The 24,461-nt window shown below is 42.4% G+C and overlaps 1 protein-coding gene across 3 annotated transcripts in view; it reads left to right on the top strand.

Moving 5' to 3' along the window:
- MICAL2 (microtubule associated monooxygenase, calponin and LIM domain containing 2) overlaps nucleotides 1-24,461 on the top strand; it is a 221,529-nt gene that overhangs the window by 177,369 nt on the left and 19,699 nt on the right. For all 3 annotated transcript variants that reach the window (XM_028116797.2, XM_028116796.2, XM_088018025.1), the window contains 3 exons: nucleotides 11,564-11,679; nucleotides 15,581-15,673; nucleotides 18,414-18,507. In XM_028116797.2, the coding sequence (XP_027972598.2) occupies nucleotides 11,564-11,679; nucleotides 15,581-15,673; nucleotides 18,414-18,507 (303 nt within the window). The remainder of the gene's footprint in view (nucleotides 1-11,563; nucleotides 11,680-15,580; nucleotides 15,674-18,413; nucleotides 18,508-24,461) is intronic.

The raw sequence follows: 24,461 nt of genomic DNA, 5'->3' as shown, positions 1-24,461 counted from the left end.
AGCCCACCCACCAATCACAAACACACACACACACACACACACACACACACACACACACACACACACTGCCTCTCCACATTTAACTTGTGGGTACACTCCCATGCAATGGAGAGAGAAGACAGTATTCTAATTGAAAATGAGAAACTCTCAAAACAGATTTGAATGGAAATACCTCGAATTTACGATCACTTGAATAAATCGGCTGAAATTTAATTTTTCTTATCTTTACAACAAAACTTTCTGGGTAAATTAATAGTATATATAAACTTCTCAGGGTCTTTAAATTCCTTAGGGGCATAAACTGATTTCAAGCACTTACCAGTGCCGATTTTATACAAACAATTTTAATGCAGACTATCTTTTTTGTGTATAACTAAACAAGGCACCTGAGAACGTCTTTTTTTATTTTTGCACCAAATCTTTATTGCAGTATAAAATATATAAAGTACACAAATATTAAGTACACAACTGGATGAATTTTAGTAAAGTGCATATTTGTACAACTACCTCTGAGATCAAGATATAGAAAATCACCAGCACTCAGAAGCTTCCATCATGCCTCTTCCCACATGTATGTGACATCCAACAAAAGTACTTGCTTACCATCTGACTTCTATCATTTTGGATTACGTCAGCAGGTTTTTGACTTTATAAACATTGAATCATTCAGTGTTATGGTAGGCAGAATTCTCAGAGGGTCCCATGCTTTCTGCCCTGTAGAATCTCGTCCTCTTGATTCTGGTGGAAATGTGAATATGATGGATCTCACTCCGGGGATTAGGTTACCGGATTTTGCAAATGTAATTAAGTTCTAAACCAATTGACTTTGAGCTAATCAAAAGGGAGATTATCCTGGGTAGGTATAACCTAATCGGAGGAGCCCTTAATAAGGATGGGGCCTTTCCTGAAACTCGCAGGGTGAGAAAGATATGATCCTGCTGGCCTGGAAGAAGTAAACTGACATACTGTGAGAGACCCTATGGCCAGGAGGCCTCTGGGAGCTAAGACGGACCTCCAGCTGGCAGCCAGCAAGAAAACGGGCCCCATCTCCTACAACCACCAGGAGCGGAATTCTGCTAATAACCTGAATGAGCTGGAAGAAAACTCTGAGCTGCAGGGGAGACCCCTGCATGGTAGATACCTCAAATGCAGCTTTGTCAGACCGTGAACAGAGGACCCAGTTGAGCCATGCCTGCCTGTACTTCTGACCTACACACTGTGAGATAATAAATGGGTCTCGTAGGTGCTGAATCTGAGTTCTTTGCTCTCACAACAACAGAAAATACAAGCCTATATTGTGCCTGGCTTCTTCCGTTAAACATTATTGGGGTGGGGGCAGGGGATCCGTATTGTTATGTGCAGGAGTGCTTCATTCTTTGCCTCCCTACCTCGTATTCCCTTGTGTGAATATGCCACAATTTATTTGTGCATTCTGATGCTGGGCACTTAGGTGTTTTCAGTTGCTTTTATGGTGAATAATGCTGCTTTGAGCCTTCTTAGACCAATCGTTTCTATTGGCTATTGTCAAAGATAAAGCCAGATGCTGTGAAAAGTGTTAAGGACGGATTTTAATTAACAACATACTATTACAACAGAAGAGAGAGTCCAATATGAACTGAACTCACCTTTGATTTATACAGAGGTGGCTGGGTGCTTTACAGGGAGATTGAAGGAACAAGGAGGGGCTGAACAGAGACTCAGTAGCGTCAAAGACGTGAAAAATTCCAAAGGCTCAGTCAGTATAAATGCTGATTAGGCCAGATATGTGTGTTACCTGACAATTATTGAAGTTAGGATTCTATCTTCCCATAAAGCCTGGGAGACAGAGGTCCTAGCCTTCCTGATGATTACATTTCAAAGGACTGGCTTTCAGGTCGTTGAGAAAGACATTCTTGAGTGGTAGGAGATACAGATACATCTCAAAAGGACAGAGGAAGGATTCTTTAAAGCCCTTTTTAGTAAGGGTAGTCAGGGACCTATCAGCAGGTGTGGGCTAGAACAAACACTAAATTCCTTTGTCAGCTTTTGAGTTTTCTCAGGCAGGCACTTTTTCTTCCTACTTCCTTCCATGTAGGAAGAAGTGGGTGGGCTAAGTAGTTTATGTGGGGAGTCCGTAGTTTTTACAGGCCAAGGTTGAGGCCTAGCCAAGAAGAAGGCTCAGAGGAGCTTGCCCAAAGTTTGTTCAAAGACAGACTTTGTCAGTGTATGCCTGGGAGTGGACTTGTTAGGTCGTGGGATAGGCATGTACATGGTTTGCTTTAATAGAGACTGTCCCACGGTTTTCAAAAGTGGTGGTACCAGTGTATATACACTCCAGCCGGAAATGAGAGCTCCCCTTAACCTCCATCGTTGCAACACTTGGCAGTCTCAGTTTTGTTTTGTTTTGTGTTTGGATGGCACCATTTTTATGGACGTATCTCATTATTGTTTTAATCTGCATTTGCCTGCTAACGATGTTGCACTACTTTTCACATGCTTATTTAGATATTCTCTTGTGAAGTGTCTAGTCAAGTCGTTTTGCCCGTACTTCTGTTGTGTAGACAGCCCTTTCCTTATTGATTTGTAATCTGTGTAGATTCTGGATATAAGTCCTCTGTCAGATATACGTATTATAAATATCTTCTCCCACTCTCAGGCTCACTTTTTCACTCTTTAAGGGTGAAATATTACTAACAAACTTCTATAAATAAACACTATACTTATTTTAATGCAGCCGTATTTATCAATATTTTCCTTTATTGCTGGCTTTGCACGCTGGTAATGAGACCTTTCCCTACTCTGAAGTCATAAAGATGTTCTGTGTTACTGTTTAGAACTGTGCCGTCCAATATGGTAGCCATGATTTCACACTTGAAATGTGGCTAGTATGAGTGAGGAACTGAATTTTTAATTTCATGTTAAGAAATTTCAATTTAAATACTGAATGGAAAATGTTCTTCTATTAAACACAACCTTTTGAGGCGCCTGGGTGGCTCAGTCGTTAAGCGTCTGCTTTCGGCTCCGGTCATGATCCCAGGGTCCTGGGATTGAGCCCTGCATCGGGCTCGCTGCTCAGCGGGAAGCCTGCTTCTCCCTCTCCCCCTTCCCCCTGCTTGTGTTCCCCTCTCTCGCTGTGTCTCTCTCTGTCAAATAAATAAATAACATCTATAAAAAAAAACACAAACTTTTGCTTTTTGAATTACATTTTACTTTAACTGTTAAAAATGTGTCACTTTGGGGCACCTGGGTGGCTCAGTCGTTAAGCGTCTGCCTTCGGCTCAGGTCATGATCCCAGGGTCCTGGGATCGAGCCCCGCATCGGGCTCCCTGCTCTGCGGGAAGCCTGCTTCTCCCTCTCCCACTCCCCCTGCTTGTGTTCCCTCTCTTCCTGTCTCTCTGTCAAATAAATAAAATCTTAAAAAAAAAAAAGTGTCATCTAAACAGGAATGTATAAAACATGTACCAGATTCTGAAGACTTAGTATGAATGAAATAATGTAAACTACCTCAATAATTTGTATATGACCACATGATGAAATGATAATATTTTTGAAATTTAGGGCTACATAAAATATATGTTTAAGACTAATTGCAAATCTGTTTCTTTTTACACTTTTTAATATGGCTGCTAAAAAATTTTAAGTTATATGTGTGGCTCATATTATATTTCTATTGTACAACAGTTATGGAAGTTTTATTATTTTACCTTTCACAGTTTAGTATACTACCAAACTAAGATAGATTTTTGTATATTCTGTGAGGTAGAGTAAAGGTCTATTTACTCTTTTATGTTATCCACTTGATTCAACAGCATTCGTTAAAAAGGCTGTCTTCCTCCCCGCCCCCCCGCCCCATGTTATTGCTGTAACACTGTCATAAATTAGGCAGGTCTGTTTTTGGATCTTCTAGCCTCTTCCACTGACTGGTTTGTTCTTACGCCTGAGTCACACTGTTCTCATTAAGTGGTTTTATAATAAACCTTCACAGCCTGGAATCGACCCTCCACTTTGTTCTCCTTCAAGACTGTCTTGGCTATTCTTGGCCTTTTGTATTTCCATGTGAATTCCAGAACCAATTAATCAATTTCCACAAAAATATTTTCTGAACATTTGATTGGGATTACATTGAATCTATAGATAAATTTGGAGAGAATTAACATCTGTGCAATATTGAGTCTTCAAATCCATGGACATGACACCTCCCTGAGGTGTCCTTCAGTTTCTGTCCATGTTTTGTGATTATAACGATCTTGCACAATTTTCATTAGATATATTCCCTAGTATTCAATTTTTTGGTGCAGTTAAAAATGATAGTCTTTAATTGATTAGTTTATAGACATTTGCTAGCTTTAGAATAATGAGCCTTTTGATCTAAGAATATACAATATTCTTAGTCCTCTATTTAGCCAGAGTTCCTAAAATTCTAGCTATAAATCCTTTATCAGATATTTATTCACAAGTGTTTTCTCCTAGTTAGTGGATCGTCTTTTTATTTTCATCACAACATCTTTCAAAGAAGTTTTTACTTTCATGAAGTCAAATTTATTAATTTTTCTCTTTTATAATTTGAGTTCTAGTTAGGAAATCTTTCCTAAACCCAAGGTCACTAAGAATGTCTCCTGTGCTTTCTGTCAGAAATTTTACAGTTTTTAGCTTCCAGACTTAGATCTATAATCCAATTCTAATTAATTTTTTATAGTGAATAAAAGTCCAGGTTTCTTTGTCTATAGATATCTAATTGTCAGCACTACTTGTTAAAACGACTATTCTTTCCCCATTGGGTTATTCTGGCACCTTTACAGATAATTAACTACATATGTGTGGTGTATCTCTGTACTCTTGAATCTGTCCGTTGCTGTATATGTTTATACTTGAACTAATAACATGAACTCTTGCTTACTGCAGCTTTAAAGTCTGGAAAACAGGTAGTGGGAATCCTCCAGTTTTGTTCTTAAAATTTATATTGGCTATTCTAGGTCTTTTGTGTTTCTGTATAAATTTTAGAATGAGCTTGTCAATTTCTAACAAATAAGTCTGCTAGAATTTTGATTGGGATTGTTTTTCATCTATAAATCAATTTGGGAAGAATTGACCACTATTGAGTCTTTCTGTCTGTGAAAATGGAATATCTCTCCATTTATCTAGGTTTTCTTTCATTTCTCTTAGGGAGCTTGCATTGTGTAGATTCTGCATATATTTTATTAAATGTATCCCTGAAGTATTTCATTTTGTTGTTGTTGCTATTATAAATGGAATGGCTTTCTTCATTTTGATTTTCAGTTGCTCATTGTTGATATATAGAAACACAGTTGCCTTTTTATATTGTCCTTGCTAAACTCACTTATTATTCTAGGAGCTTTTTTGTGGAATTTTCTACGTAAATAATCATGTTGTCTACAAATACAGTTTGACATCTTCCTTTCCAGTTGGTATACCTTTTATTTAACTTTCTTGCCTTATTGTTCTGCCTAGGACTGCCTATAAATGCTAAATAGAAGTGTTAAGAATGTACATCATTGTCTTTTTCTCCCCATAACAGAGGGATTATATTTCACTGCTGAATATATTGTTTGCTGTCGATTTTTAAGATAGGTACTCTTTATTATCTAAAGAAGATTCCTTCTATTCTTAGCTTACTCTTTTTATCATGAATAATGATAAATTTAATGAAAAGCTTTTTTAATTCTTTTGAGATAATCATGTTTTTTTTTACTTTAATTGGAAATGTACTGAAGTCCATTGATGTTTTTATAGAGATTTGAAAATGTTATGCCATTATTGTGTTCTTGGAGTAAACCCCACATGGTCATAATGTATCATCTTTTTATGTATCACTATATTGGATTTGCTAATCATTTTTAGTAGTTTTGCAGCTATGTTATGAGGATTATTGGTCTGAAATTTTCCTTCTGGCAATATCTTTGTCAGGTTTTGGATTCAAATTTATGAGGATTATTGGTCTGAAATTTTCCTTCTGGCAATATCTTTGTCAGGTTTTGGATTCAAATTTATGTGTTAGCTTGTAACACAAGTTGAGAAGTGTTCCATCTTTTCTTATTCCCTGGAAGAGGGTTTGTTTTAACACTGGTGTTATTTGGTTTTTAAACATTTGAACACAAATGAAGTCATCTAGCCTCGTATTTTCTTTGTAGGGTAGTTTTTAATTGTGGATTCAGTTTCTTTAATAGATATGTAAGTATTAAGAATTTCTATTTCTTCTTATGTCAGTTCTGGTAAGTCATGTTTTTCAAAGAATTTGTCCATTTTATCCAAATTTTCAAATATATTGTCATAAGATTGTATAATAGCTTCCTTGAATACTCTGGAGGACTTTTCATCCTCAATGTTGGTAATTTGTGTTTTCTTTCTCTTTTTTCTTAATCATTCTTCTTAGAAGTCATCAATGTTATATCTTTTTGAAGAACCAAATTTTTGCTTTGTTAATTTTCTATTTTATTTCTGCTTTGTTTTTATTGTCTCTCATACTCTGTTCTTATCTTGATTGTTTTCTTCCTTTTTGTTTCTTTAGGTTCAATTGTTGGTTCTTTGTCTAGCTTCTTGAAATAGATCTTATGGCATTAATTCTCAACTTTTCTTTTGCACAGTGTGTACACTGAAAGCTCTAAATTTCCCTCAAATCACTACTTTAGCTACATCCTAGTTATGTTGTTATGCCATATTCTTTTTTTAAAAAAAAGATTTTATTTATTTATTTGACAGAGAGAGAGAGAGAGAGACAGTGAGAGAGGGAACACAAGCGGGAGGAGTGGGAGAGGGAAAAGCAGGCTTCCTGCTGAGCAGGGAGCCTGATGCGGGGCTCAATCCCAGGACCCTGGGATCATGACCTGAGCCCAAGGCAGACGCTTAATGACTGAGCCACCCAGGTGCCCCTGTTATGCCATATGTTTATCCCATCAGCTTCAATTTACTTTTATTTTGTCCTTTATCCATTGGTTCTCAGAAAAATATTGCTTAATTTCTAATGATTTTGAGATTTTCTAGTCACAGCTTGGTCTCTCTAATGACCAGCCATCTTCCAGGAACTCACCAAGAGTCACTTCATTAGAACAAAAGGTGCTCCTATCATGGGAAGTTTCAAGGGACTTGGGAACTCTTCACTCAGAATGACAAGTGTTTCAGGAGCTCTGTGTCAGGAATTGGAGTCAAAGACCAAATATTGGTGGGAATTGGGGACAGAGACCAAATTATATATTTCTTATTATTTCACACTATCCTGCATTAAATAGTTGATTATCTTTTTTTAAATAATTTTTTATTGTTATGTTAATCACCATACATTACATCATTAGTTTTTGATGTAGTGTTTCATGATTCATTGTTTGTGCAAAACACCCAGTGCTCCACGCAGAATGTGCCCTCTTTAATACCCATCACCAGGCTAACCCATCCCCCCACCCCCTCCCCTCTAGAACCCTCAGTTTGTTTTTCAGTGTCCATCGTCTCTAATGGTTCGTCTCCCCCTCCGACTTACTCCCCTTCATTCTTCCCCTCCTGCTATCTTCTTCTTCTTTTTTTTCCTTAACATATATTGCATTATTTGTTTCAGAAGTACAGATCCGTGATTCATCGGTCTTGTACAATTCACAGTGCTCACCATAGCACATACCCTCCCCAATGTCTATCACCCAGCCATCCAATCCCTCCCACCCCACACCACTCCAGCAACCCTCAGTTTGTTTCCTGAGATTAAGAATTCCTCATATCAGTGAGGTCATATGATACATGTCTTTCTCTGATTGACTTATTTCACTCAGCATAACACCCTCCAGTTCCATCCACGTCGTTGCAAATGGCAAGATCTCATTCCTTTTGATGGCTGCATAATATTCCATTGTGTATATATACCACATCTTCTTTATCCATTCATCTGTCGATGGACATCTTGGCTCTTTCCACTAGTTGATTATCTTTTAAAGAAGTTAAAAACCAAAAGGGAAATTATTTTATATTTACTATTTCTGGAGCTCTTCACTCCATGTGTTATATTCCTTCTGCTACAGAACTTCTTTTGACATTTTTCTTATGTATGTCTGCTAACAACAAATTATCCTAAAGCCTTTATTTTTTCTTCATTTTGAATGGATCATTTCACTGGATATAGAATTATAAACTCACAGACTTTTCTTTCAGCATTTTAATGATGTTTCATTATCTCTTAGCTTATTTAAGTTCTGATGAGTTGTCCATGGACATTCTTATCTTTGTTTCTCTGTATGTAATATATCATTTTTCTTCGTCTGCTTTTAAGATTTTATCTCTATCTCTGGTTTTCAGTAAATTTATTATCGTGAGGCTTGCTATGATTTTCTTTATGTTTACCCTGCTTCTGGTTTATTGAACTTCTTGGAACTTACGATTTTCATTAAATTTGTGTGATTTTCAACAATATTACATAAATGACTTTTTCTATCTCCCACCATCTCCTTCCAGCACGCCAATCATACATATTTTAGACCACCTCATATTATGTCACAGATCACTGAAGTTCTATTCAGTTTTTCAGTCTTTTTTTCCCCTCCGTGTTTCATTTTGGATAATCTCTATTGTTGTTACTTAATTACACAGGCTATTTTCCTCTGCAATGTTTAATCTACTATTAAGCTGATCCAGTGAAAGTTTCATTTCAGATTTTGTATTTTCCATATTTATAGGTTCCATTTAGTTCTTTTTCTATATTTTTTACCTCCTCATTCTGTTCATGCTGTCTTTTTAAATTCCTGAGCACATTTATAATAGTTATTTTTAAATCCTTGTCTGCTAATCCCATTATCTTTGAGCCTGCTTTTATTAACTGATTTTTCTCTTGATGATGAGCTCGTTGTCCTGCTCTTTTGCAATCTAGTAATTGCTTTCTGGCTGCTAGGTTTGGTGACGATTACATTGTAGGGTGTCTAGACTTTGTTTCTTCATTTAAAGAATGTTATATAAACAGTAAAAATGTTTGGCAGACAGTAGTGTGATTTGAAGATCAATTTGTTTCTTTCAAGTTTGTTTTTAAGCTTATTTGGGGCAGTTTATAATAACCTTTACCCTATGGCTAATTTATCCCTATTACTAAAGTATGACTCTTCTGTGGCCTCTATTCTAATGCCCCCAAAGTTTGTTCTACCCAAGCTGGGTGGAACTTGAGTATTTCCCAATACTGTAAAAAGCTTTAGAGGCTATTTACCCTGTAATTTTCCAACAGTCACTGGCCCAACCTCATGCAATTTCTCTCTATGAATCTAAAGTTTACTATTAAGCAATAGACTCAGGGGGACTTCTGTGCTTATTCCTGATGTGCTTTTTCTGCATAGCTCTGTCCTCTACCCCCCCCCCCCCCGACACATTCCAGCTGCCTCCACTCACTCAAACTCGATTCCTGTCTTTTCAACTCAACGAACATGCTATATTGTTTAGGTTCTTCCTACCTGCACTGTGGCCTGGAAAGTGCCTCTAGGGAGGAAGCTAGTGTGATTGTAGGGCTTCATTTGCTTCTGTTCTTACATTTATCACAGTTCTGCACTGCCTGTTGTCCAATGTCTGGAAACAGCTGCTTCGTGGATTTTGTCCTGATTTCTAGTGCTTTGTGGTGGGATATCAATCCCAGAATCAGTCACTCCATTATAGCCAGGGTGGAACAATGCTGCCAAGGTTTTTTTAACTTTGCAACTGAAAAGTAAATTTCTGGAATCGGTGGTTCTGTGGTGGAAGAGAGTAAAGGGGAAGAGATTCAGAGGTAACTATATATAACGTTTGCCAGAAGTTTAGGAAATGCATTATATTTGGAAATATTTTCTTCTCGATTTCAAAATAAGATGCAGTGGAACTATTATATTCATTTTTGGAAGTTTCTACTTTAGGTTATTCTACTTCTGTACAATGAAGGTTAATTAGGCAGTGTTGTTAATATTGCTGTATTGTTGATTTGGATCAATGTTAACGATGAGGCAGTTGCTGCTGCTGCGGCTGATGACAACGAGATTTATTTGGGCATCTCCAATGAACCAGGCACCGTGTCAGGCTCTTTCCAGCGATTACCTTTGCTCTTCTACTACAGTGCTGCAAGTTAGAAGTTGTGAGCTCCAGAAACTCAGGGAGGTGAAGTTAGTTCCTCAGGCTCACACACTAGGAAGTGAATACTCCATGACTACATTCCTCCATAGTAACCTAGTAGCCAGAGTTGGAGGACAATCTGAGCTCACCACCAATGGTGCCTCCTTCCATTACTATGCTGCCCTCTGATGCTCTCTTCACCTGAGCTTCCCCATCTGGCAAATTGTAGTGGCAAACAGTTAACTCCTTCCCCAGGGAGGCTGTGCTATTATATAGATGTTCTGCATTATTTTGCTTTGAATAACAGCATATGTAAATGTGCTCCCGGAGGTTGAAATTACCCTTATTTTCTAAAACTTGGCCTCTCCCACTGGGGTAAATCGTTGGAAATTACGGGGAGGAAAAGGCAGGCTGGAGGGAATGTGAGTCACATGGAATTGCTTCTCCGTCCCCCTCCCCACCCCACACATATTCCTCTTTGGATATAGGCTGCCACGGCAGAGCAGCGATTCATACATTTCCTCTCATGGAGTCCTCACAGGTTGTGATAGTCAGCATCCAGCATGGGTTCATCCAGACATTACTCATTAACTCTGCATCAGGATGATGTGCAGGGGCAGATGTTCTTGCTGAGAAGAATAAAAGCCTCCTGTGGCACCTGGAGGACTTTACCACACACGGTCCCCAGCTAGATCACAAAGAGATTCTAGTGAACATGGGCCCTTGGCCGCCTCTAACCATCTACCTCTTGTTCAGAGGTTGGCAGATCTCCTGGACTTCGGCTCTCCCCTGGGCCCTGCATTGTTGAGCCCTCCCTATCTTCAACTGCCTTTCCTGGCATTTGAATCATCACTTCGATGATGTGATAATATCTGCAAGTTGGGAAAATAAAAGTGGCATTTGTTTAGCCATAATTAATGAAATATTTATGTTGCATGAGACTATGTGATAAAACCTTAGGCTTAGAGTCCTTTTGCTTCTGATTACATTTGGGATTTTTTTTTTCTATGACCAGACATTCTGACGCCAGCTCTTTTATACTGAGCAGATGTCATGTAGTAAAAATGGGTGCCAGATGCTGTGAGCCACAGAAGGGCGATTTGTTTAAGAGCTGGCTCTGACTTTCTTGCATTCAATTACTCTGCAGAACGAATCTTACACGAGTGTTTAGGTAACTCAGCTAACTTCAGACAAGCATTTTAATAATAGATTTCATCTCTGAATGCGTTCTAGGCAACACACCATATAAATGGTATTTAAGGAATTAATTGATTTCTGCATAATGCCTTTTTTTTTTAATATGAAAGGAGAGCTGCAAAGCCCTTGGCAGGGACCCAGAAATGTAATTAACGTGGAGGGCCAAATTTTCAGTTGCCCTTAGGTTCTGTCTCCTCCTGCTCATGGCAGGTGCAGCGAGGGAAGGGCAGGGAGGAAGGGAATGCGGTAAGAAGGGTGGAGGGAGAGGCAGCTTTGGATCGTGAGGCAGGAAAAGAAGCTGGGATTTCAGTGAGTTCTTCTGTTCCCATTTCAGGTCCCAAACACATCCCTATCCGAGTGCAGGTGCCAGGGGCCGCCTCCTCTACCTCCTCCACCAGCCCCTCCTCTGCAGATGAAGATTTTCATCCCCAGCCTTCTTTACGGTCAAAGGTAACAACACTTGGCCAACCAAAGAGGGCCTTGCTTGCGGGGGCCGTTTACTATCCAGGTTTCAGACCCGATGTGGACTACAGTGGCAGTGGTTTTTCGTTAGGAGGAGCGTGTTTCATTGCATCTGACAGCACTCGCTTTTTTACCTGGAACACCCCAAGAATGATCTGTTTTTTTTTAACTTTTAGAAGCTTGCCTTTCTCAGAGACTCCAACTGGCAGAAAAAAAAAAAAAAACAGACATATTTACTTAAAATCATTTGGTGACTGTAGCTCTTAAAGTGGGTTTAATATGTGGTCCAACAAGCAAGCCATCGAAAAAATTACAATAAGCAGATGCATATTTCCCTGGGGGAAACACAGCTTCATTTAAGAAGCACTAGAGGCAGATTGCATGGAAAATGTTATGTTTATTCTAATCAGAAATATGAAATGAACCATGCAGTTGCATCTAGACATGGATACTCCAAGAGTCCCTGCTGTGGAAGGGACTAGCTGCGTGCTGGCTAGGGAGATGGCAGTTCTCTTTGCTTCATGAACGTATTTCTGGAAAACACTTCAAACAACTCCCATACCCATAGATTTTAAAAATGCAAACATTGGTGTACATCTTTAAATGCGTCTATGTGTCACATACATGAAGACACATCCCACAACCAAACCTCACTGTTGTTTTCTTGATCCACTGGGGCTGGAGCATTTTCACTGGGACTGAGGGATGAATGGTTGGACCTAAAATGCTTCCCAGGAGAACAGACAAGGAGTTCACTGTGCTAACAGTGTTTATTTTTTGGAGCAGTGAGGACCTGAGGAGAAAGGGAGAGAACCAAATTTATTTACTTAGACTCAACTTTTCCATAGCTGGCATTGGGAAATTTGGTGTCATCTCAAGTCACTCGGGGGTTCTATCTCCCCACGGCCCAGCTTAGAGCAAGTCAGGAGGGGGCTGGGACATAGCATGAGAGAGAGTGTGTGTGTGTGTGTGTGTGTGTGTGTGTGTAGGGGGGAAGGGAGAGACAGGGAGAGAGGGAGGGAATGCAAATGAAAGAGAATATGTATGCGTTTCTCATTTCTGACTGTGGGCATCTCTGATTAGTTCAGTACTCAACACAAATGAATTTGGTGTGTTATGTTGGTTCCTGGGGTTTTGTTCCTGTCCCTCTCAGCCCCTTAAGTGACCTTGAGTTAAGTCTGTATTCAAATGAATACAGACATTCATCAGCCCTTCTAACAGCCATTCCAACACTCACGGGGAATAAGAGAAGGAATGGCCCAAACACATCAAATAGCAAGACCATGAGATCGAGGGCAAGCCTTGCAAGTAGCTCCTTGTCCTCCTGCTGGCCCAGAACAGAGCCTGTCAGCACTTAAGCTTGCAGTGTGGAAAAGCTTGCCTGCTTCACCTGGCCTCTGACCACTCTTACAGGAAGGGAAGCTGGCCAAAAGTTCTTTCTTTACTACTTCCCAAGGGCCCACCCTGAAGGAACAAGGGTTTTTTCCCCCCTCTGGTTTCTTTATCTCTTCTGTCCCATACAGGTGTGTCCCCAGTCCTTTGGCACAGAGCCCACATCAGTTCAAATGAACCTTTGCGCAGGAAACCCGAGACAGGATGTGAACACTCCACCCCTCCCCTTGACTTCAGCCCTCCCCACCCCTCCCTTCCCAAAGCCAGGCCTGGACCTGGGAGACTGGGGCAGGCACTCGTCCAGGGTCCTGCCAGACCTCTCCCTTTCTCTGTCCTTCATCTTTTCCTTCCTCGCCCCGAGCCTCTCTCCTTGCCTCTCTGTGCTGGCATTGCCACTATTGAGCCTATAAGGACCGTGCCTGGCTCATCATAAGACTGGATGAGCATTTGTGAACAAATCACCCTTCTTTTCTGTATCAACATCTTCTAATAAAAGGCAATAGTGACTTTCTTTCCTCCTCCAGGTTCTGGTTTGCTGACTCTTGATAAAACAGGAAGGGTTTGGCAGCTCTGCTGCTTAGACGTATTAAGATGGTGTGATGCTGTCAAGGCACACCCCTCCCCTTGAAATTATATTAAATGGCCTTAATTTAGGAGGAAACCTTGACATTTCTATAAGGCAGGGGTCCTTGATGTGCCTGTGCAGTATTTGGCATAGGAAAGGCCATGAGGACCAGCTGAAAATGTGGATGCTGGATTCAGGTGACCTGAGCTTAACTCCTGGCTCTGCCAACGACTAATTGGGCCATCTTGGGCAAGTTGTTTTGGTCCAAGATTTGATTGCCTTGTATCCATAATGTAAGTGTAATTTGAGGAATAAATGAGCTGATACATGTGAAGTAATCAGTGTAATATCTGCCATATAGCACTCAGGATGTGCTGGGAGTTATTATATAAATTAATATAGTGGAAGCTCAAGAGATATTTGTGAGTCTGTGTATAGATCGAGTTAGACAGTCTCTGGGCAACAACTACGAGTGATCTCTACCATGCCCCTCTGCCCTAACATTTCCAGAAAGATTCAGACTGCCTAATGGTGGGGCTCCACCCCCACCCCAAATGGCCCAGGCCCTCTGTTCAGAGTGGTTGACAGTCAATCTGGAAGTTATCGCCTAGAAATAGAGATGATATGATATGGAATAAGTTTCAGTTCTGAGAGCTAGAATTTCCTTCCAAGGATGAAAAAGATCTTTATGATTCTAGATCCTAAGGAGAATTCTAGAAAAATGAAATTTCATCAAGATAAATGTTTTCACTGACAATCTGTAGACACTCTGAGGCCTCAAAACTGGCTGCTTTGCTGAGGAGCATGATGGTCTCCCCATACGTATCCATGGAATGGGTGACTGAATGACCAGAATCCACGAGGCCGTGCAAATGTAGGCGCTTTTCAGGCATAATCTCTGACCTCCGTCATGGACCTGGATTCCTCTGGCAGAATCTGGGGTACGCCTATTAGGTCCATTCTTCCCTTGTGGATTTATACTCCCTTTAATGGGCAAACATCCAGTTCAACCACAGATACTGAATGCCCAGGCACCAGGCTAGCTGTAACAAATTTTTAATTCCATATTTGTTTCTGCCAGCATTAGAAAGAAATCTCTAGCATGCTCTAATCTTTAACCTAATATGTAGAAAGTGGATGAGTATGCTCCAAGAAGACAAACTCATAGTAAAACTAGCTCAATTTGAACATTTACTCTGTAAACATAGGAAAAATAATTGATTTAAGTAAATTATAATCATGCTAATTTGATATGATAATCTAATAATATGATGATCTAATAATTATGCCACTAATAATAAAAATCATGGTATTTATGTATTTATCCCATATCTTTTTCAAGTATTCTAGGAAGGGCATGACGCACATTCTCTCAATTAATTCTTATAACATCCCTCCAAGGTAGGCACTCAATCATGTTCATCGCTCTGAAGTTCAGAAAGTTGTGTGGCAGGCTGAAACTCACACAGCTCAGCTGGACTTTGATGCCAACTTTGCGAGGCGCCCGGGCCCAGTGCTCCACCGGTATTCCCTGCTCTCTCTGCAGCCAGAAGTGTTTCCTCTGCTTTCCAATATGGGAATCTGGCCACACCGTAACTGCTCCTTTCTCTGGTGTTTCAAACCTGGAAGTGACACCATCAAGATTTCAGTGCATCGATTTTGAGTGTTCTGGATTTTACAAGCCCAGGAAATTCAGTTTCTTATTCATGCTAGCTCATTTCAAATGTCCAGTAGCCATAGGTGGCTAGTGGCTTGCGTATTTTAGCACAGATATAGAACATTTCCATCATCTCTGGAAGTTCTATTGGACGTCATTGTTCTAGAAGCTAAGCAATGGTTTGGTTGGAGCAACTAGAAACCTTTGTCATTATTTTGCAGATTTCAACCCCATTTCTCTCAGATACGTTTTGTCTTCTCTTTTGGTTTTTGTAGGAGAGGAAGACACTCAGAAGAAGAAGGAAGCTGGAGAAAGCAACAAAACAATTGGTTAAGCAAGAAGAATTGAAAAGACTTCATAAAGCTCAGGTCAGAAAACAAACTTGACTTGAATGAGTGAACCTGGGGCCTGGGACCTGGAAATTGGATTGGAAAACCCTTTGGAAGTCTCTATTGTACTGGGGGAGGCGGTCTCGGGGAAAGGTCAGTCTCTCTTCTCTGAATGACCAGATCTGTGGCCATTCTAAAGCCCTGACTCATCCCTGGTGGGACTCAGGGGCCTGAGGAGCCCAGGTGTTGAGCTGGCCCACTCCCAACTGCCTTTCCCTCTGCAAACATGTATCCTGCAAAGTGAGCCTGGAGTGACGGCCAACACATGGCCATGGGAACCATCCCAAACCCTGACTGCCACATAGCAGTGGACTTAGTCTTGTCCTCTGTGAGGATACAACTTTCCCCTGACTTCCTCCCAGTGTCCCTGCTGAGCTGACAACTATCGGGAGCTGTCTGTATTCCAAGGTTCGTCAAAAACATAAAAATCTAGTATTTCAATATAGATTCCCTGTCTTGATTGTTAGCTCTAACATTTCTGCCCGAGTGGGTCTGCCCACATCTGTCACAGACAGGCAAAGGAAGCAGAAAGTCAAGGCATTTTCCACGTCCCTGAGGACCCCAGACTTAGCCTAGAAGAATATCGAGGTTTTAGGACAGAAGGACTTAGAGTGACCACTTGTATTCATGCAATGTTCCCTTCTATTCCTTTCTGCAGTTACCCCCTTTATCTAGCCATGTAGTCTTGTTGAGGAAGGAAGCCGCTTAACCCAAACTCCTTTACCCTTCACAGTGACTGACAAGGGAGTCACCCCTTTCACCTAGCAGACAGGGAAAATCCCCACAAAGTGCCTCTGTCCCCTCTCAACTTCTGAAACAGGTTTCCTTGAAACATTGTAACTTGGCCTTGTGAGAACGAGATAAGCCTTTAGGATACAGATGGGCAGACTGGCAGCCCCCCTCCTTACGTGCTCCCTCCAGACCGCAGGTGGTGATAAGGACCATGATAGCCTTTCGAAGCCTCATCTGCTAGCCCCTTCTAGTCTTCAAGATTTTCATCCTTGGTTTCCGAAGACTGAGCACTGTGTTAGTCTGCTCGGCTGCTACAACAACATAGCACAGAATAGGTGGCTTAAACAGCAGGAATGTATTTCTCCTAGTTCTGGAGGCTAGAAACCCAAGATCAAAGTGCCTTCAGGACTGGTGTCTGGTGAAGCCTCTCTTCCTGGCCTGTAGACACTGCCTTCTTTCTATGCCCAGGTGGAGAGAGAGTGATGTCTCTCTTCCCATCAGGTCACCAGTCCCACAGCATTGGGGGCCCACCCTTATGATCTCATTTAACCTTAATTACTTCCTTAAAGGCCCTATCTCCAAATACAGTCACATTGGAGTTAGGGCTTCACTATATGAATTTGGGGTGGTGGGGGGGAACCATTCAGTCTGTAACAACCATATGGCCATAAATGCATGACAGTCAGTCATAAAGTCATTCAAATGTTTCCCTTCCATGAGTGATTTGACGTCCTGCCATCAAGAGATGGATTTATAAAAATAGAATTGTCTTTAAAAGAGAGAGAGGGCATGAAATTATGGTGGCGTTACATAGAATTCCCATCTATTTCAGATTGTATGTTAAACCCCGGGACGGGTTTTATGTTTAGCTGGGTTGAGGAGAGCCAGGTGGCTGCTCAGGCCCGACCCCAGCTCGTGTCTCTTCACAGGGTTGGAGGTACTTCAGTGATTGTACTCTGAATCCAGGGGAGACCGAGAAGATGTGGAGTTAAGGAGGAGAGGGGGTGAGACAGAGCTGCAGTGAGGTAAAGGAGGAAGAACACACACATTCTACCTGCCCAGACAGCTGCCGGCTCCTTTCATGTCCCTGTCCAGCCAGGTGCGATGTCTGTTCTGCCAAGAGATGCGCCTTCTGGCAGCATGCTGTTTGAAAGCAGAGGAAACTGCTGGGGAACAGAATGTATACAGGGAGAGGCTTTCCCCTCATTTTCCTTCCTTATACAGACAGGAGAGAATAGCCAGTAGGGAAACTAAGAGCGTAAATGCAAACCCAAATGTGAATAGGTGCTGATGCTGAGTCTAGGGAGGGTGTGAGGTTGTCCCTCACAGGGTCTTGTCTTCATAATCTGCCACTCACAGCCACTGCACACTTGCATATTAAGAGGCCCCTGGGTGTTCACCCTGTGGTACAGGGAAAGAAGAGGTGCAATCTGCAGCTCAGGATGGGAGCTAGACATGCCGAGCAAGGCACACCCGGCCCTGGGAGTTGGCCCGGGGTCTCCTGCTCCAGACCAACTTCTCGGGAAGTATCTCCTGGCTCTTCTTGGGAAAATAGAATGTGACCGTGCTCTGTGTTTGCCCCCAGAACCTCATCCTACTCTGAGTAGAGGCTGCTGCTCTGTGTATGCCATGACCATAGTCAGAGGCCAAGGTTCAAGAGAGTCTGGGAGCCATGAGAACCACCCACCTAGCCCAGCATCCTCTGCCTGAGGGCACATCTGTGTGGTTGGCCTGGTCAAAGACGACCGTCCTCATGTCTATGTGGGGGCAGATTGAGCTTATAGACAGACTCCTTGCTTTATGTATTCACACTAAAGAAGGGAGACATCAAGATCTAGTTGTCTGGGAATTCAGAGGTCCTTACCCAAGGAGGGACCTCATACGGGACAGGGCCTCTTCTTCTTAAAAAGTAAGTAGCAGAATCAGCCCCCTCACGTGACTCTGGCCCTCAAGAGTCCCCACGTGACACACAATCCTGGCATTGCAGGCCATCCAGAGGCAGCTGGAGGAGGTGGAGGAGCGCCAGAGGGCTTCAGAGATCCGAGGCATGAGGCTGGAGAAGGCGCTGAGAGGAGAAGCAGGTAGGAAGCCTGGCAGATGGGAGAGGTGGGTGTGGGCCCACGTCCATGGTCTGAGGATAGTGCTGGTCCAGCCGTGCTGTCACCCCATGGAGCTGTTAACGCAGGTTTCCAAAATCAAACTGATGGTCCAATTTGAAATTCCTAGGGTCCTGGTCAGCCTGTGGGCCTTGTACCTGGCTTTCTGGCCTGCCCAGTCTCACTTCTGCAAGTGTGAATGTTCTTGGCAATCCAATGAGAAATTCAGGAGAACCATTCAGACAACGTTACTAGTGAGTCCAAGCCCAGACTTGGACTCAAAGTCCTCATTTCTTCCTTTTCTAGCCATGTCCCTTGGGCTGGTCACGTTCTAAACTTTTATGACCTTTCGTTTTCTCCTCTAAAATGGGGATATTTATGGTTTCCTTTGGAACTGATACAAGGATTAGAGAAGAAATTAGAAATAAAATATATATAAAGAAAATAAATTAGTGTATTGCCTGGTACAAGAAATGGTAAGTGTTCCACCAATAGCTTCCGACTCTTAGATCCAAACAGAATTCCTCTGGTGAAGACCTACCGTGTGGGGGACATGAAGACAGTGGGTCTATAACGATGAGCGTGGCCCAGTGTCTGCCTTTGAGAGGTTCACGGTCCACTGAAGGATGCAGACACGTAAACAAATAGACCGCCCTACAGAAGGACAGGTATAGTGATAGGAACAAGCGTTCGGGGACGGGGGCATGTGGAACACCATCACGAGCTTCCTCACTGACCTTGGGGAGAAGGGCACCCAGGCTAAGCACCTGGAAGCGGTGATCCATGATGATGGAAACCACAGGAAGGATAGGAATTCACCTATTCACCTAGGAGGTGAGGAGGTTGTTCTGGAAGAGGGAATGGCACCTGCAAAGGCCAAATGTGAAAAGACGTGAAATGCCTCAGTGAACAAGGAGTCAGCAAAGGATTCCAAGGTGAGGGATGGCTTAAAGAAACCTACATTTTTGGAAGCCAGCCCAGCACTAGTTTATGGCTAGTGAATTGGAGGGGCCCTTAGAATTAGTGGGTGGGGGGGGTGGTATTGTCTCTTTAGTTTTTGGATGGGATGTCTTTAGCCTTCTGCATTTTGGATACCACGTGTGAAAAACCAGACCCTGAAAACATATCTCTGTGTGCAATCGCTTAAGCAACATGGTACTTGTTCAACAACATAGCGGAAGGTTGGGATTTTAATCCTCTTAAAAGTTCAGTTATTTGAGAGTGATGCTAGCAGCAGGGGTGGACCTGGACTTCGTGAGGCCTGAAGTTTGTACAGAGTCACGTGGGTGAAATTGGGAGAATCGCTCCCAGAGCCTTGCAAGGTCACAACCAAGTGAGGGTCCCCGCAGTGTGAGCCTCAGTAGCGGCGTGGTTCAGGGAAATGCTGGGGTCTGACTTTCTCCCTCTGAGCCTCGGTTCTGGTTTGTAAAGTGGGAGTGATCATCATACTTTGGATTTGTGGTGAGGATTGGCTAAAACGATTTATGTGGAAGTCCTAACACAGCATCTGCCATGGGATAGACAATTAGTAAGTTTTTTTTTTTAAGATTTTTATTTATTTATTTGAGAGAGAGAGAACGCGAGCGAGGGAGGAACAGAGGGAGAAGCAGACTCCCCGCTGAGCAGGGAGCCCAACATGGGGCTCAATTCCAGGACCCTGAGATCATGACCTGAGCTGAAGGCAGATGCTTAACTGACTGAGTCACCCAGGTGCCTCTGTTCCTTTCCTTACTAAAATACACAGTGCATCTCCTTGCAAAGATAACCCAAATCCACCTATCAGGAGTAGACTTCATGACAAAAATAGTAACTGTTTCTTGCCTGGAGTGAGAGTCCCTGCCCGTCTCTACAGCTGTTGCTGGGACGTTCAGTACATTGAACTGCTTCTTGTTGGCCATACGGCCAGATTCCCCATCAAGAAGGCTCTGCACTGGTCTTTGGGAATCCACAGGTTTCAGCGAGAGCCTTAGAAATGGAAAGGATAAGCCAGCAAAGCTGGGGCACATTTCAGTTTGCTGGGGAGACAGGGTGGCCTGGTGGGGAAAGGCATCCAAGAACCCCATGTGCAAATTCTGCTCCGTTGCATTTAGGCTGCGTGACCCTGGGAGAATCGCTTAACCTTTTGGGCTGCAGATTCCTTATGTGAGAAATGGAGCTAATAATCCTTACCATTACCAGGGCATTTTGAGAATTAAGGGCATTGGTGGGCAGAGTGCCTCCCAAGAGTGCCTACCACGTTGCAGGCATTCAACAAAAGCCACCTGATATCATTTGTACAAAGTACTCTTAAATATCCACACACATGCCCTGTGAAAGAAGTGACTCGCCTCATCTTTGCTGCTTGAAATTTAAATTCTAGGCACCACATTTCTCAAGCTTCTGAAATTCTCCCTCTCCCCCAAGTGTACAGAAAGGCTATTTTGAATTATCAGCTGAAGAAAGCCTACTTCTGTTTTCAAAGGTGTGTCAACCCAGCCAGAAGATGGATTCCCTTCATTCCCTTTACATCCTTAGTAATTTAATTCCCCTGTTCCCTTCATGGGCCTTTCCCTCCCTTGATTGTCCTTGTGTGGGTGACAGATGCAGATCAACGTGGGGCTGGAGCCTGGAAGAGTCGAGTCAAGGGGAGCGGCCCCAAAGGAAACCAAATGGAAGATGTGCAAACCAGGCGTCGAAATTAATACACTCCAACTTGTAATAACATTTGTGCAATAACAATATTCCTTTGCAGTTTAATATTCTATTCAGCCCCTTTAAAAGATTGCCTTGGTGCTTAATGAATGACCAATGCTTATTAGGTTAAGTTGTATTTGAGCTGGCTTGTACCGCTCTGGTTCAAGTGATTTAATGGGAATTATTTAATAGGTATTATTAGGATAATTAGAAAATGATCACAGTTAGGCAATAATATTGAGCTATAAAGGTTGTGAATAACCAAATTTAGAGACAGGCCTGAAAACATGAGTAGTCTGTGACAGTTATGCAAGGCTCCTCTAATAATTACGTGCGCCAGCCTGAAAGGCTCTTTTGTTCCTAGGAGTTATTCATTAGGCGGGCATTGAACTAGAGGAACATGCGGGGGTGCAGGACGGAGGGCAATGATGGCTGATGAGCAAAATGAAGCTTTGATGAGCTCCTAATTGTCGTGACAACAATTCCTCCTTTCTTTCTTCCCAATAGTTAGAAATAAACTCCCCCACCCCCGGGAAGGGTTGTTGCCCATTTTGTCAAGGAAAGGGAAACAAAGAAAAGCAAAAATCCAACCACCCACCTAGATGATAAGTCATGATATCCTGTAGAATGGGTGTTGGGAGGCAGGGAGAAGTGTTACGGATGGATGTCCTTGGAAAAGGGAATGGATTCCCCCAGTGCTCCTAGCTGCCCAGAGTTAAGGTTCAAGATGTGCCTGATTGCCCTGGGCCCCGCCCTCTCTGAGGAAAACAAGCCAAGCTTTGCCAGCCACCTAGACTCTTCTTGGTCAAGGCACTGTTACCCACTGCTTTGTTAGCGATGCAGTGGTCAGTGTTAAGTGCTAGGGCCAGGGAATTCCCCAATTTTGCAGGAGACCACCCTTCAAATTTAGATGGTGTGGATAACCGAATCTGTCCTCTCTTTCAGTACGTGGAGGCAGGTGAAATCTGATGAAATTGAGAGCAGCTTGGAAGGAGAAAAAGATTTGTCCCTAGGGGAGGTATATGGGAATTACTTTTCCCTTATAGCTCTACCAACTTTTGGGGAAGGTTTACCAGCTGGTTGTGTGCATTGAGTTTGTTGTTTGTTTGTTTGTTTGGAAGGTTTTTAAAGAGCCAGATGGCTTCTCCTTCGCAAAGATTGAGTTTGCGAAGAAATAGCAGGATGTGTGAGGCTGCCGGTAGGTGGCAGCAGGAGCACGTGTTATGCCAAGAAAAACTGCAAGCCTAACTTAGCCCGGAAGAGGGAAGTAGTTTGGCTTACACTCTGTGGTTTTTATTTTGACGGCTGCTGAGGCACAGAGGAAATAATACTTTCCTTGATAATGTAACAATGAGGTGTCCCGAAAAGAACGCAGATACTGGAATCAGACGCTTGTGAGTTTGAATCCTGACACCATTCATAGAAAATGGCCAGGAGTAACAAGATTCCAAAGTTGATGGCTAAGCAAGCCAGGAATTTCAATGGGTTTGCCGCAACTCTCTGTGCTGAAAGTAACACAGTGAAATTCAGTGCATCAGAGCATGGAGTTTTTTACTCACAGGCCAGCAAGAAGCGGGAACGCAGCACGGTACAAGTTGCCCTCTACCTGAATGCTGCAGTTTGACCTGGCGGGCCCAGATGGTGGCTGTGCACACAGTGGATGGTGCAACAGCCCAGGAGCTCAGGGCAGGGTACTTGGCAGCCTTTACAGCAAGCACTGAACAAGCCAGCCCCTTCCCAGGAAGCAAGTCATTATACAGTAGTCACCCTGTGGGATCCTGATCTTCTCAGAATCATCTCCTTGGCTGGTTGCAGGAATGGCTCAGGGCTGGAGGATGGTGGCGCCTTTCCATTTGGCATACTCAGCAGAGACGTGCAGGATGCGCAGGGTCTACTGCAGATTGCCTTACTCGACAAATAGGAATTATCCACTGATTGTGTGTTCCCCTCAGATACCAGTCTCAGTGGCCACCCTGTAGAAAGTCAGTGGCCTTACAACAAAGATGGGCCCCGTGAGGGTGAGCCTGAGATTCTCTTCCTGAAGAAGAAACCTTGAGTCCTCTCCGCTGCATGGATTCCAGGCACATTGAGGTCTCAGAGTTATGTGCCCTAAGGAACTGCTTTACACCATAAAACCACCATGACAACAGCAAGACGTGCGTTTTATATCACAAGTTAGTACATATAAATATATAATTGAATACAATTCGTCAAGAAATAATACTGAATTTTGCTACCTATAAAAGACTAGTACTTTCCATTCCTTCTTATTTTAATGCTTGTGATGACCCGTTAGGTTAACTTTGCAACGCTGAGATTTAAAAAATACGGTCATAATGATCTTTACTTGGAAAAATATTTGAAACGAGATTACCAAGTGGCCGACTCCGCCAGAAATACAGAATGCAGTGTCCGAGAAGCGTGGAGCAGCAGAACAGTGGACTAGATGCTATAACAGGCCATTCACCACAAGTCTACTTTCCAAAATACGGCTAGGCTCCCAAGTAAGCAAGGTAAACCTCTCAAGGCCAAGAAGAAAGAAGAGAAGAAAAAGAAAAGTATGCTGAAACTTACACGTGCCAGGAAGGAAGCAAGCATAAAAAAGAAATCCAGGGTTGCTTTGAGGCTAAATATCAGCAGTTTTAAAGTTTAAGCCTTGGGACTAACAAAAAGGAGGGAAGCTAACCTCAAGGGTCCCACATTATGTCAATTCTTCTAACTCCCTGAAAAACAAGTATAGATCTTCTATGAAAGAAACCATGCTTTAGTTTTTGCTCTCTGGATTCCAAATAAGTTCAATAAACTATGAGATGATGCTTGGTAAATAATCCTACAAAACGCAAGGAAGTGAGCCACTAAGAATGACCAAAACAACAAATTTAAATGGCCAAGAACTTCAATGGTTATTAATGATTAAATACAGAATATGCTATGTCTCTGTGTCAAACGTTTACAGAAATAGATTACACAGAAAAATGAGCAAGCAGAAAAAAACACTGCAGAGGTGGACAGGCAGCACCACCTTCACCTTGACCAGCTGTAACCACAGTCAAATGTAACATCATGAGCTTCCTGCTGTGAGGTACCAAGAAGACACAGCATCACTTATGCAGCAGAAATGCTTAACCTGAATTTAACCGTAAGGATATAATCAGACAATTGCAAACTAAGAGACAATCTGCAAAATAACTCACAAATGTCAATGCCATAAAAAAACAAAAGGCGGGGGAATATCTAGGAACTGTTCTAGATGAAAGGCGACTAAA

This window comes from Eumetopias jubatus, unplaced genomic scaffold, assembly GCF_037043125.1.
Source record: "Eumetopias jubatus isolate StellerSeaLion01/CBP00866 unplaced genomic scaffold, mEumJub1_p1.0 scaffold_13, whole genome shotgun sequence".
Lineage (NCBI taxonomy): Eukaryota > Metazoa > Chordata > Mammalia > Carnivora > Otariidae > Eumetopias > Eumetopias jubatus.
Note: the sequence above shows the minus strand (reverse complement) of the source record. Positions and strands in the feature narration are given on the sequence as shown.